Genomic DNA, 13,874 nt, shown 5'->3' with positions numbered 1-13,874 from the left:
GGTCTCCTAACTGCGAAGCAGCAGCGCTACCACTGCGCCACCGTGCCACCCAATGGATGGATGGATGGAAAAAATATTGATTCATGTGTTTAAATAATAAAAAAATACTACAGGTCCAGACAATTTATTAAAATAGTATAATATTACATAAATTAGAAATCAAGATTGTGTGATCTGTGTTTTTCAATCTACTAAAATATGATAAGATTATACAGTATAACTCTCGAAAGTGCTCTTGTGGAACCCTCTTGTTTTATGCCACCCAACTCTTATCATCTTAGTGCCTTATACAACTGCCTGTTTAATAATGAAATGGTTTGCACCATTTTTGCACACAGTGGATGGCACGGTGGTGCTGCTGCTGGTGCCTCGCAGTAAAGAGGTCTTGCATGTATGGAGTTTGCCTGTTCTTTCTGCGTGGGTTTCCTCCAGGTGCTCTAGTTTCCCCCTGCCACCCAAAGATATGCAGGTTAGGTGAATTGGCAACATTAATTTGGCCATAGTGTGTGTGCGTGTGTGTCTGTGTGTGTGTGTATATTCGCCCAATGATGGAATGGCACCCTGTCAAGGGTTTGTTCCTGCCTCTATACTAGTTGGGATATGCTCCAGACTATTGCTCATAATCCCATAGTCTGGATTATGCAGATTACAAAATGACATGACATGTTGCACACAGTTGAACCTAATACCAACCAACTCATTCCCAAAGTAAACAAGCCACACAACACATATAAAATGCAAAACAGGTGTTAAAGTTAGTAAGCTCAATATACCATACTTACAGTGCATCCAGAAAGTATTCACAGCGCATCACTTTTTCCACATTTTGTTATGTTACAGCCTTATTCCAAAATGGATTAAATTCATTTTTTTCCTCAGAATTCTACACACAACACCCCATAATGACAACATGAAAAAAAATTACTTGAGGTTTTTGCAAATTTATTAAAAATAAAAAAATTGAGAAAGCACATGTAAATAAGTATTCACAGCCTTTGCCATGAAGCTCAAAATTGAGCTCAGGTGCATGCTGTTTCCCCTGATCATCCTTGAGATGTTTCTGCAGCTTAACTGGAGTCCACCTGTGGTAAATTCAGTTGATTGGACATGATTTGGAAAGGCACACACCTGTCTATATAAGGTCCCACAGTAGACAGTTCATGTCAGAGCACAAACCAGGCATGAAGTCAAAGGAATTGTCTGGAGACCTCCGAGACAGGACTGTCTCAAGGCACAAATCTGGGGAAGGTTACAGAAAAAATTTCTGCTGCTTTGAAAGTCCCAATGAGCACAGTGACCGCCATCATCTGTAAGTGGAAGAAGTTTGAAACCACCAGGACTCTTCCTAGAGCTGGCCGGCCATCTAAACTGAGAGATCGGGGGAGAAGGGCCTTAGTCAGGGAGGTGACCAAGAACCCGATGGTCACTCTGTCAGAGCTCCAGAGGTCCTCTGTGGAGAGAGGAGAACCTTCCAGAAGGACAACCATCTCTGCAGCTATCCACCAATCAGGCCTGTATGGTAGAGTGGCCAGATGGAAGCCAATCCTTAGTAAAAGGCACATGGCAGCCCGCCTGGAGTTTGCCAAAAGGCACCTGAAGGACTCTCAGACCATGAGAAAGAAAATTCTCTGGTCTGATGAGACAAAGATTGAACTCACGTTTGGAGGAAACCAGGCACCACTCATCACCAGGCCAATACCATCCCTACAGTGAAGCATGGTGGTGGCAGCATCATGCTGTGGGGAAATTTTTTTTTGCAGGGACTGGGAGACTAGTCAGGATAAAGGGAAAGATGACTGCAGCAATGTACAGAGACATCCTGGATGAAAACCTGCTCCAGAGCGCTCTTGACCTCAGACTGGGGCGACGGTTCATCTTTCAGCAGGACAACGACCCTAAGCACACAGCCAAGATATCAAAGGAGTGGCTTCAGGACAACTCTGTGAATGTCCTTGAGTGGCCCAGCCAGAACCCAGACTTGAATCCGATTGAACACCTCTGGAGAGATCTTAAAATGGCTGTGCACCGACGCTTCCCATCCAACCTGATGGAGCTTGAGAGGTACTGCAAAGAGGAATGGGCGAAACTGGCCAAGGATAGGTGTGCCAAGCTTGTGGCATCATATTCAAAAAGACTTGAGGCTGTAATTGCTGCCAAAGATGCATCGACAAAGTATTGAGCAAAGGCTGTGAATACTTATGTACATGTGATTTCTCAGTTTTTTTTATTTTTAATAAATTTGCAAAAACCTCAAGTAAACTTTTTTCACATTCTCATTATGGGGTGTTGTGTGTAGAATTCTGAGGAAAAAATGAATTTAATCCATTTTGGAATAAGGCTGTAACATAACAAAATGTGGAAAAAGTGATGCGCTGTGAATACTTTCCGGATTCACTGTAAAAGAACCCAAAAATTTGTAGATGATAGCTGACTTTTAAGTAATGCTTCTCAATTGCTGCTCATCAGGGTTTCTAAAACAGCACCATATTGTCCCTTAGGAGCTATTACGAAGCACACACCAGCCAAGGAATGTGTTTCAGCTACATTATGTTAAATTATTTGCATCTTATTAATATTATTAGTATTTCATTTTTTTAAATTATTCACTTTATGACGTCATACAATGTTATTAAAATATCCACATTAAACTGGATTAAACGAAGCTTAGGTGCTTAATACATTGAGAAATTTAATCTTTATTACAACTTCCTGTCATTAATTTTAGTTATTTTTTATTTCTCTTCATTTTCCGTATAATCTGAACACAATACGTATGTAATTATTTCATTATCAAAAGGAGACTGCGCTGCTCTTTCATCATGCAGTCTTGCTTCTTAGATATATACTGTAGTACTCAAATGCTTTTGGACTTCTGAAGCCCTTCTCATGTGACCAAAAATTCTATTAATATGGCGAATTTCTCAACGACTTCAATCACTAGTTAATTGACAGGTCTATTTTCCAATAAAATGCCAGCATTAACACCGAGGGGAGATTTCATTGGAGCTTTGGTGAGCGGAATTCCACGGTCTTGGAAACAGAGGCACAATGACGAAATGTAAACTATAGTACTCCTGCAGTAAAGTGGAGAATATCATCTTCAATATCATGGCACGGTGGGGTTCGAAGAAAATTTGTGTGTATTGCTTCTGTTTTTCAACGTTGTTTTTCCTTATAATTACATTCCAGGTACAGATGAAATGAAAAATACACTTTTTACTTTCTTTAGTGTTAAGACTGATCAGGGCATCATTTTATTCCAAACGAGAGAAGCAAGGTTTGAATGTGGGAACTTAGCTGTGTTTTTCTTTTGTAAATGTGCAGCGAAATCAGTTCGCAGCACTTCTTAGGAGCTAGTCTGGTGTGTTAAATAGTGTTTTTTATGTTTGTAGCTATACGCTTTGTAATGAGAATTTAAGTAACTTTTTTGCTTGAATCTTGTTTTCTCAAATATTTTGAAACGGTAACATTTTTCTTGGGATGTGCTCATGTTTTATTCACCTTTATACAGATGTGGTAGTACTGTGTAAACTACACATGAGTTGTTTGTGAGCTGGCTTCTTGACTTCTGATTTTTAGATCAAAACCGTTTATTGAATTTTGTATAGCACGTCCTATTTACAAGCAGCCATAAGGCAGTCCTCATGACCCTTTGTGTCTTTATGCGTTACGTATCAAAGATTCTCATACATTACGAACCATTAACTCCAGCATGTAGCAAACTTCGACTTTTCCATTTTAAGTATTTTTTGTCCCATTCTATGGCTGAGTTGTACTGTTTTCTACTGTTATACCATTTTAAGAGGGACTGTGCCATTTTTCATTTTATTTTTAGTTTATTCTGACAATTGCAGGGGGAATTTGGGTTTGGCAAGCTTGGTTAGCGTATGTACAGTATCAGTTGTGTGTGCTATTAGAAATGTGCAGAAAAACATAACATTTTAAATAACTTTAAGCATTCAGTAAGTTACAAGTATAATAAAATGAAAAATGTACGAAATTCAGGCAGCTGAAAAAAAACGACAGAATGGTGCACCAAAATTACAGAAAAGTATTTCTAACTCTGCTTACAGGAAAAGGGGGCGTGGCTTAAAAAGCCTGTATACAGCATTCCATTTAGAACATGAAGACCAACCATGTGCAAAGTGTGACCAGCTGTTTGGTGGTTCTAATTAAATTTGTTAATCCATGCATTAAGAAACACCTAACTACACATACTGTATATTCCATTGAAACACTGAATCTTTATTGAAAGTATACTGTCAACCTCATTTTACTATTTATGTTTTTTTAATAGTAATATACTGGAAATAATTTAGTTTTCAGATGGTTGACTGGTACACTGGTAGACATCAAATCAGATATCTGAAATAGTCACTATGTCATGCTGATTATAAAATTTGTAGCATTAATGTTTAAAATAGAGTATTGTTCTTATTTTAAAGGTGGATATGTCATGTCTGCTGTTAAAAACTATCGCAAGCAGGTCATTATCGCAAAAGTAATGTATGTTTATGACACCCTATAGTATCATTCCCTAGCCCCAACTTCCTACTTGTTCTAGCAACACTCTTTTAACTCCCCCAGTGGATCTCTATGTGTAGTTTCCCCTTTATTGCTTATAATAAATGTAAACACTTTTGTGACAAAGGTGTTGAAATAAAACTGTTCTTGTTTTCATCAAGTTGAGAGTTTGTACTGCTGTTTCACTTTTTGATAAGCTGGTGCATCTTCAGTGTCGGCTGTTCAGGGTAAAATATTAAAAAACAAAATTAAATTTCTTCTGCCCTTCCTGATATTTTGATTTGTTTTCATGACGAAAGGATAGTCAAATAAGCTTAAAAGGCCACTGATAAAAGCTGAAGAAAATGGACAGTGTATTCTTGAAGTCCAATGTTGACACTGATGGGACTGACCTGCAAATGCAATTTGTATGAGTGAGTCATGTGGCTGATCATTGCAGTTTAAGTTATAATCACATAAGAAATAGAAAAAATAAGTATAGAACAGGTGTATCAGATACTTTATATAGATAATATGACTTAAATAATTTTGTTCTGTTAATTCTGAAATAATTACATGTACTATGGGTTTTTATTTGTTCCAAATTTGAACATTAATAGGGCCAATTTGATCTACACCACTGTTATATTACTTTAAGGGCTGCTAAGTTTTCTAGATAAATGTTATCCCTTCTTAGCATGCAGGATTGTGTTTAGTTTTATTTACAGACTCTGCTCCCTGTCAGGAATACATTTTTCAATTTAGCAAGTCGTCTTTCTATATTTCATTCTGTCCTCAAACAATATCCTAATAGAAGAAGTACTATTTTTCTTTATTCATTATGACCACCAAGTAGGACTTTTGTATAAACTACTATTTAATTTTCTTGGTTCTGTTAAACCAGAAAACATGTCTCCAGGTATTTTAAGCAGGTTCTATACATTTATTGTTTCACTATACTGTGACATAAATTGTTTTTACTGTTAAGCAAATCTTAGCAATGTGTATTGGTTGCACATTTTCAAATTAAATGGTTCCTTAGATTAACGTTAATAGGTTTTATGGCACAGACCTTAAACGCAACATTTCTTTTTCTAGAACTTGAGTTCAAATTATAGCATACAGTATTTCATTAGGAAATGAAATACACTTATTGATATACTGTACATTTTTGCTGGCATTGGCAGTGAGTAAATGTGACTTCTGAGCCCAGCCAGAACTTCATTGGCAGTACACTATATTACTAAAAGCTTTTATTATTAAATTAGCATTAATGTGCAGCCTATACCCTACCCTTTCACCAGTATGGTATTATAGGTAAAACAGTATGCAGTATTTTTATTATATTTTACATTGAAAATGGGTAGATGGATAGGACTTTATTTATTTGTCTCCATATAGTAACTTTTTGATGGTGTATGTGCAGTAGCTGTTGCAAATTCGTGGCTTCACCATTAAAAAATAGTAGTTATTGTTTTGTTGGTTTATCTTTTCTCTTCTTCTGCTCCTTTAGCACCTACACACTTACAATCAGCTCAGAACATCTGAGCTTAGAGGGCTAGGGTATTAGTACCTTTCAGGATGTCTCATTCAACAGGTACTTTCTAAAGTTTGGGTAAATCACATCTTGACTGAAACATGGGTTGTACATTTAGTACACATCGGACAAATGTGTAAAGGATAAAAAAAATCAATTTGAATTAGCCCAGGCTTGGGAAATTATACATCTGTGGGATACAAAGGATTTGTAAATGAGGCACTGCTCTAGATGGCGGCATTTTGAAAATAAAAGCATAAGGCCGAGATTGTGTTGACAAAAACCATTCAACCCTAGATATCATACTTTCTCAATTTCCATTTATCTGATGTAAGAAGTTTGAAAAACCAGGGAAGGCTATTTGGTCCATTAAGCTACTTTGTTTTGCAGCACTGCCACATAAATTTGTGTTTCTGGTTTGTCTTTTGTCTCTCTATGTGAATCCTGTCTCCGTCTGAGCATACTGTAGCATAAGATGGGTGAGTTGGATAGGGAGGACCTTTGTGAGGTTTCGGGCTATCATTGTGATTTCCGGGAGTGCCATGGAAATGAACACACTGTTGAAAAGGAGCGCGATAAGGCAGGAAGAGGAAAGGAAAAAAAAAGCCCAAGCTTTATGGCTGAGTGGAAAGACACAACCTATCTAAGGCCAGGAAAAAGATCGTTTCTCGTGGAGCACCAAAAGTCCAATGCAGTTTGGGGTGGCCACCTCAAAGATTCTTGATACACTGAGGGAAGTGGACTAGACAGTGGATGGAATCGGAATCAGTGTGAGCCATAAATCTTTTATTCTGGGATTGGCATGTATGAGAAACTGAAATATTGGGAGATATGATAATCTGATAAAGAGACTAAATTGAGTGGACGTTGTGGGTTATTTTTGGGGTACATGACTTTATGACATTTGTTTACAGTACTGTATATGTTGGGACAGGGTGGGTGGTTTTCAGAATCGGTTTATGTATCGGGAGTTTGTGGGATTGTAGATAAAGTATTAATTACATTTTTTTTTGCCGCATCTTTTCTCTGGATCATTTTTTTGTAAAAATCACTTTTATTAGTGGATGTCATTTTCAGCGCCATGGAAAGGGGTCTGAAGACAGTTTGGGGTTGACATGCAATCCGTAGGTAAATTTTCATTATAAACTTAGTGAAGCGTAGTGGTTACAATCGCTGTAGTTTAGTTAATAGCTAATTGTGTTTGATCCAGATTTTTTTTGAAAGCTATTAATATTTCTGCTTCAACTATATAAATCAATTCGTTTGTTCCAGATCCCTGCAATGAGTTCAGATTATAGTTGAATTATAAAATGAATTTCTCAAAGGTACTGAATTCGGTTATGCATGTTCAATGTATCTATAGTTTCCTGTGTGAAGAAATGCATTTTTAATACTTCTAAGAGCTTTAGATCAGCCAGCTTCTATTTCTGGTCCTAAGTCCTTAATGAAAAATGTTTTCTTTTTTATACTGACAACTGGTATCACCCAGTTTTTCTTTATAATTTTAAATAATTCTGTCATGTTGCACAGCTGCTTTTGTTGTATGTTTTGTGTGGTAAACTGTACAGGACCATTAGCAGCCATACCAGCAGTTTATGGGACAGTTTCTATCCATAAGTCATGAAGTTGCCGGTCAGCGTCAAGCTAGGCGTTGAACTCCTCCAACATTCAGTTTTTCTAATAGATTCAATGTATTGGCATAACATGATTTGTGGTGTAGAAAGGACTGAGTGACACAAACAGCAGTTAATGGCCTTTGGTAGGACTGGTTATTCGCTCTTCCGTGACTAGACCCAGACTAACTTCTATCATCTGCCTATGGATATGCCCGGTGAAGTGCTTGAACTTTCTTGGAGGGTCACCATCTTTGTGAGCTCTCCTCATAGTGCTATCTGCCTTCTAATTCATTTCCAGTCTGACCTATTGCTCTTGTTCAGTGCAGCTCCTTTTATGCTGCTCCAGCACACGTGGGTTCGACTTCTTCAATTTCTCACCTGAATATTTCCTTAGTGTCAGAGTCGCAATAGGATTACAAATGCTAATGTAAGATATATGCACTATATTTGGAATATATGCAACTATTTAGCCCACAATATACACAGAAAATGAAAATAAAATCTAGGCTAATATTATAAACAAATATAGGTGTTATACAAAATAATAGTTTATCAGAATAGTGAAATTGACTTAATTAGTCTCATTAGTAGTAAAAAGAAAATTACAAATCAAGCAGTGCATATTTCTTTTTATTGAAAAAAATATTGTCACAACATTTGAAATAAGTAATTTATTGATCCAGTCACTGGTAGTGAAGTGGCAAAGTCAAGAGTGCACCACACCATCTGCATTATAGCCATGTTAGCATAATTCCACTTTGCACATAAATTTGCATATTCATTTTACTAAAGGTGTTTATAGTATGTTATTTATTTCAAGGTGCTTTTCTCACACGATGTTTGGTTTTATATTTTCCGTCTTTTGACAGTGACTTTCTCAGCATGAATCTTTACTTCTCCCTGTGCGTCTCACGCTTATGCATCCTCTTTTGCCCCACCACCAAACCCAAACTGAACAATCCTATTGTTCTGAGGGACTGGACACACAGACCTTGGTGTTTTATTTTATAGTAGATACACTAGGAGATGCAATGCCTACCCTTTGGGGAAAAAACTTTAATGTATGTACCATATTTACCAAATTAACACGCTAGTCATACAGTAGTAAGGGGGGGGGGGGGGGGTCAATTATAATACAACTATGGTTTAACTATAGCTGTGACTATAATGCATTAGGAAGTGATATAAAATATTGTAACTAATCACTGTTAAACACTTTAAATTGCATTTCTCAAATCACATATTGATTTACAATATAAGCATCTGAAAATCTATTTCTGTCCTGCTTTCCTGACAGAGTGATTCCTTCCATTGTCATCAATCAGTCTGAGCATGGTGCTGAACAATATCTGTGCGTTTTCAAACTTTATTTTTAAATCTACATATATTGTAGTTTGTCAAAGACCATGTAGTAAATGTAGATGAAAACTCTTAAGTCAGAAAGTACAATGACGCTAGGGAGCTACATTTGTTTTCATTATTGTTGGTTATTGGAAAAGAAAAAAATAAATATGTTTGTGTCCGATTCAACATATTATGACTTGGATATACTGAAATAAACAGTATATGTTTTGTCAGTCTCTTAAATATTGCATGTAATTTTGTTGCTGTTTTTATAGAAAATCTATTTTTTCCTATTTTTCATTTCTTTTATTTAGATTAGAAACATCATTGATTAATTTGTTGATTTTTTTCTTTCAATTTTACCTGTCCCTAAGTAGTTGTGAAATGTCTACGTCACACTCATTTATAGCAGCATCATTTTAAAATTTTGTCTTTATGTATCTGTCCACCTGTACATCCTGCCTACCCGTACCTGTGCAAGCCTGTCTTTGCTAAATGATGTGTTTTTATTTATGTTATACTCATTCCTATCTCTTGGATTTAGTCGGGTTTCTGTTTGTATTATAGTTTCATATTTACAGTATATGCTAGATTTAGTTCCAGGTCATCAGTTTTCATTTTTAATGTTCTTAATATTAACCCTAACCATTTTGATCACATCTCATAGTTTGATACTGGCAAATTGAAAAATCTCTCCTGGAACATTACTGAAGCCTAGCTACCTGTAGCTGAACTGCTTGAGATGACAGGTTACTATATAGGGAAACCAAGAGTACTGTAAAGAGAATAGCCATTCATTTTTATTTTATTTATTTATTTTGAAATGGTAGACTTTCAAAGAAATAAATGTTATTTTTGTGAAAACCAAATAAACCTTCACAAATATGGAATGTACACGGAATGTACACAGGCCTCAGCACAACTAGCAACTGTCTTTGTCGTTCTTTTTATTGTGAGCAAAGAACAAAAAAAAAAACAACTCTCCTACCTTCACCCAAGAACAGGTGCTTGCTAGATTTTTGAAGGCTAGTTTGGTATAAGGAATGTGTGCAACATTTTGTTTATCAATTAAAAGAAATTACTAAAGTCTAAATTGATAAACTGTTTGTTAGTGAAAATAGGTAAGTGAGACATAGTGAAACATTTGAACATACTCCTTGGCAATATACTGCATACATTTTTGGTTAGAAGCTCCAGGATGAGTGTACAGGTAAAATTCCGTTACAACGAATATCTTTACAATGAAATTTTCATTACAATGATGTATTTTTATGGTCCCGACAGCTTCCCCATATAACACGAGTCTATAGAAATCTCGTTACTACGAAGTACATTCAGCAGATACTTTCATTATAACGAAGTGCACAAAAGACCTTGAAATGCCTGAATGAATCATCCACAGAACAGTTAGTTCTGTGGCTGCAGCTCAGTTGTGCACAATGATCCCCAAACAGAAACACTGTAATTTTTTTTTCTTCTTCGAACTTTCCTCGTACTGTTTTGCCTTTTTTGTTTCCTGCGGTTTTCAGTGATACCTTTTAGTTATTGCTCGTCAACATTTGAAAAACATCCATTGGAATTTAACTCATTGTCACCCTCCTATAGAAATGGCAGACACGAAAAAACGATAACAGTTCATATTAGAAAAAAAAAACTTTAACTTTTTGCATCTCTCAATTGCGGCAAAAAGAAAAAAGATGTTGCCAGTGAATTTGGAATTTCGCTATCGCTATCAACGCTGTCTCAAAAGAGTTCAGAAACTTCACGATATGAAGAAGAAATAATGATTCGGCTCCTGATTGATAACTGTGCATCCCACAACATGCTTCCACATTTAGATAATGTTCACATTGAATTCCTCCCATCCAATTGCACGGCAGCGCGTCAACCATTGGTTTTGGGCATCATTCACACCCAGAAAGTGTATTATCACAAGGAAATGCTGAGAAAAATTCTCGTCAGCATAACTTGTAGGCTATTATCGCAAGGAAATGCTGAGAAAAATTCTCGTCAGCATAACTTGTAGGCAGGAGGAGATTAAAATTAGCGCGAAAGAAGCTATTGAAATGATTGCAAACACCTGGATACAAGTTAAAGAAAGCACTTTAGTAACAAATACAGAATCTCATTACAGCAAAATTTTCGTTACAACGAAATATTTTTTAGGTCCCTGTGAGTTTGTTGTAACGGAATTTTACCTGTATTTGTATTTTGCATCTCGCGGTAGTAAATACAGTACTATTCCAAAGAAGACAGCATGTAAAACTTAGTAGAATTGTTTAAAGTGTTTTTTTTTTCTTCCTAATTAGTGAATACGCAAGTTAAGTGACACCACATATACGAGTTTTGAAATTTGCAGAAACATTTTTCCAAGTTCACGTTGACAGTTCTGGTAATTGCTCAAAATCAATGCTTTTATAATTTTATACAAAGCCAAAATGTTAATTTCTTACATGTAGTCTGCATTAGCATAAAAGTTTGATTCTCAGTACATTAGCTTTCCATTAACCAGTATTTGATGCATATACTCATCACCCACAAAATGTTCATACTCCTACACAATATTTATGCTTTACAACATAACGTCCATGTGTTTGTTTAATGCTTGTTCAGACCAGGCAATCATTACTCTTCTTGCTACCACGATCGCTTACACCTGATAACATCACATCACTATGATCTCACTCACATATTATTCACTTTGGGGGGGGGGGGGAAATCAGAAACTACAATGAGATATGAGAAAAAAATAGTTGTTTTGTGACTATTGAACAGTTATTTCTCTAATTTTAAAATTTCTCAAAAATAAGGAAGTTAGATATGGTGTTGAAAAAAGCTAGGAGCCCACTTGAAGATATTATTGACCATTCATAAGGTATAACATTAAATTATTTTATCACACTTATTCAGTTTAGGGGCACAGAAGGGCCAGTGCCTGTCTTGCCAGCATCGAGCATGAAGCAGGAATTAGCCCAAGACATTGTGCCAGTTCATCTAAGGGTGCAGTCGTGCACACAACATCCCTTATTTCCACTGGGGTTAAATTCAGAATTGACGGTCAACATAACCTCTCTGGGGATTTCATAAATAGGCATCCATACAATTATAATACAGTGTATTAAAATGGTTTTGAAAAAACTGAATTAGTAGTTTTGCTTTATGCTAACAATAAAAATTATGCTACAATAAAAATTCAATTGGAATGATACTGTATGTACTTCAGTAATCTGTTTAAAAAATTATGTGCTATATTTAAATTTCTGTACATAAGATCTTAGTCAGAATGGGGATTACAATCCCCTGTGAAGAATAATAATTTCATTGTGTTTGACTTTGACCTTTTTTTCTTCTTGTTAATTTGGGATATGTTGGTATTGGCATAGCTACTGCATCTGGCTTTACCTGTAACAACTTAAAATACATTTTAAGCAGTCCACAGTGCCTTGCACCAGTGAGTAGTAATTTGCTTAAGACCAATATTGAAAATTAAATCTACTGCTGTAGATTAACTTTCATTGCAATAGAAATTTAATATGTGTCACTGTAAATACATAATAATCATGCAATTTTGTTTTTCATTGACTTTAGCCCTATATTAAATTAAGATTCAGTTTTATCATTTTGTTATGTATTCTGATGACTGTGTGTAGATTATGCTATAGAAAATATTGTTTTTGTATAAATACAGTATATTTTCATTTCTAAAGAAAAAAGGTGTATGTGCATAAAGCTGTATATGTATATATACATATATACATACATACAATGGATTGAGAAGGTATTTAGACCCATTCACTTTCTGCATGCTTTATTGTGTTGTAGATTTAATTTTTAAATGTGTGCCATTTTTGCCCATTAACCTACATTCTCCAATCCATAATGACAAAGTAAAAACATGTTTTCAGAAATGTTTTTGTTTTTAAATTTATTAAAAAATTAAAAACTGAAATCTCCCAGTGAAATGAGTATTCTGACCCTTAAGTCAGTACTTTGTAGAAGCTCCTTTGGCAGCATGCTTTGCACACACAGATTGGGTCTTTTATCCAATTCTTCCTGGCAGATCCACTCTTTGTAGCTTTGATAGATTGGAGAGCAGGTGTCTGTAAACTGCCATTTTCAGGTCTCTCCACAGATGTTCTATGATGTTTAATTGTTGTCTTTGGCTAGGTCACTCAAGAACAGTCAGTTACATGTCCTGAAGCCACTCCAGTGTTGTCTTGGCTGTATGTTTCTGGCCACTACTGCTGAAAACTTAACCATAGCCGTACTCTGAGGCTGGGAGCAATCTGGAGCAGGTTTTCTTCAAGGACCTCTTAGTCTTTAGCTGCATTCACCATTCCTTCAGTTCTGAGCAATCTCCCTATGCCTGCCACTGAGAACTGTCACCAACATGTTTCACCTTAGGGATGGTATTAGGCAGGTGATGAGCAGTGCCAGATCTTCACATTACATAGTGCTTAAAGTTCTGCCCAATGTGTTAAATTTTTGTCTCACCAGACCCAAGTATCTTTGGCTGTCATATGCCTTTTACTCAAGACTGGTTTTCGATAGCCTCTATAGCTCTATCATAAACACCTGATTGATGAAGTTCTGCTGAGATGATCATCCTTCCAACAGGTTATTCTCTCTCAGCACAGGAGTTTAAAGCTCTATTAGAGTGATCATTGGTTGTTGGTAGCTTCTGTGACTAAGGCCCTTCTTGTCCTGCTACTCAGTTTGGGTGGATGGCCAAGTCTAGGAAGGGTCCTGATGCTTCTAAACTTCTTCCATCACACACACATTGAAGCCATTGTGCACCTGGGAACACTCAACATTTTAGAAATGGTTTTATGTGTAACTTTGCCCTAATCTATGCCATATCACAGTTTTATCGT

General features: G+C 36.2%; 1 protein-coding gene across 1 annotated transcript in view; it reads left to right on the top strand.

Annotated features, from left to right (window-relative positions):
• The first annotated feature begins 3,011 nt into the window (after nucleotides 1-3,011).
• The window catches only part of fut10 (fucosyltransferase 10), a 33,938-nt gene continuing 23,075 nt past the window's right edge, over nucleotides 3,012-13,874 (top strand). Inside the window, exon 1 of the mRNA XM_028805399.2 lies at nucleotides 3,012-3,189. Within this exon, the coding sequence (XP_028661232.1) occupies nucleotides 3,109-3,189 (81 nt within the window). The 5' untranslated portion in view covers nucleotides 3,012-3,108. The remainder of the gene's footprint in view (nucleotides 3,190-13,874) is intronic.

The sequence above is a fragment of the Erpetoichthys calabaricus genome, chromosome 7 (assembly GCF_900747795.2).
Source record: "Erpetoichthys calabaricus chromosome 7, fErpCal1.3, whole genome shotgun sequence".
In the NCBI taxonomy this organism is placed as follows: Eukaryota; Metazoa; Chordata; class Cladistia; order Polypteriformes; family Polypteridae; genus Erpetoichthys; species Erpetoichthys calabaricus.
This window is presented reverse-complemented; position numbering and strand designations above follow the sequence as displayed.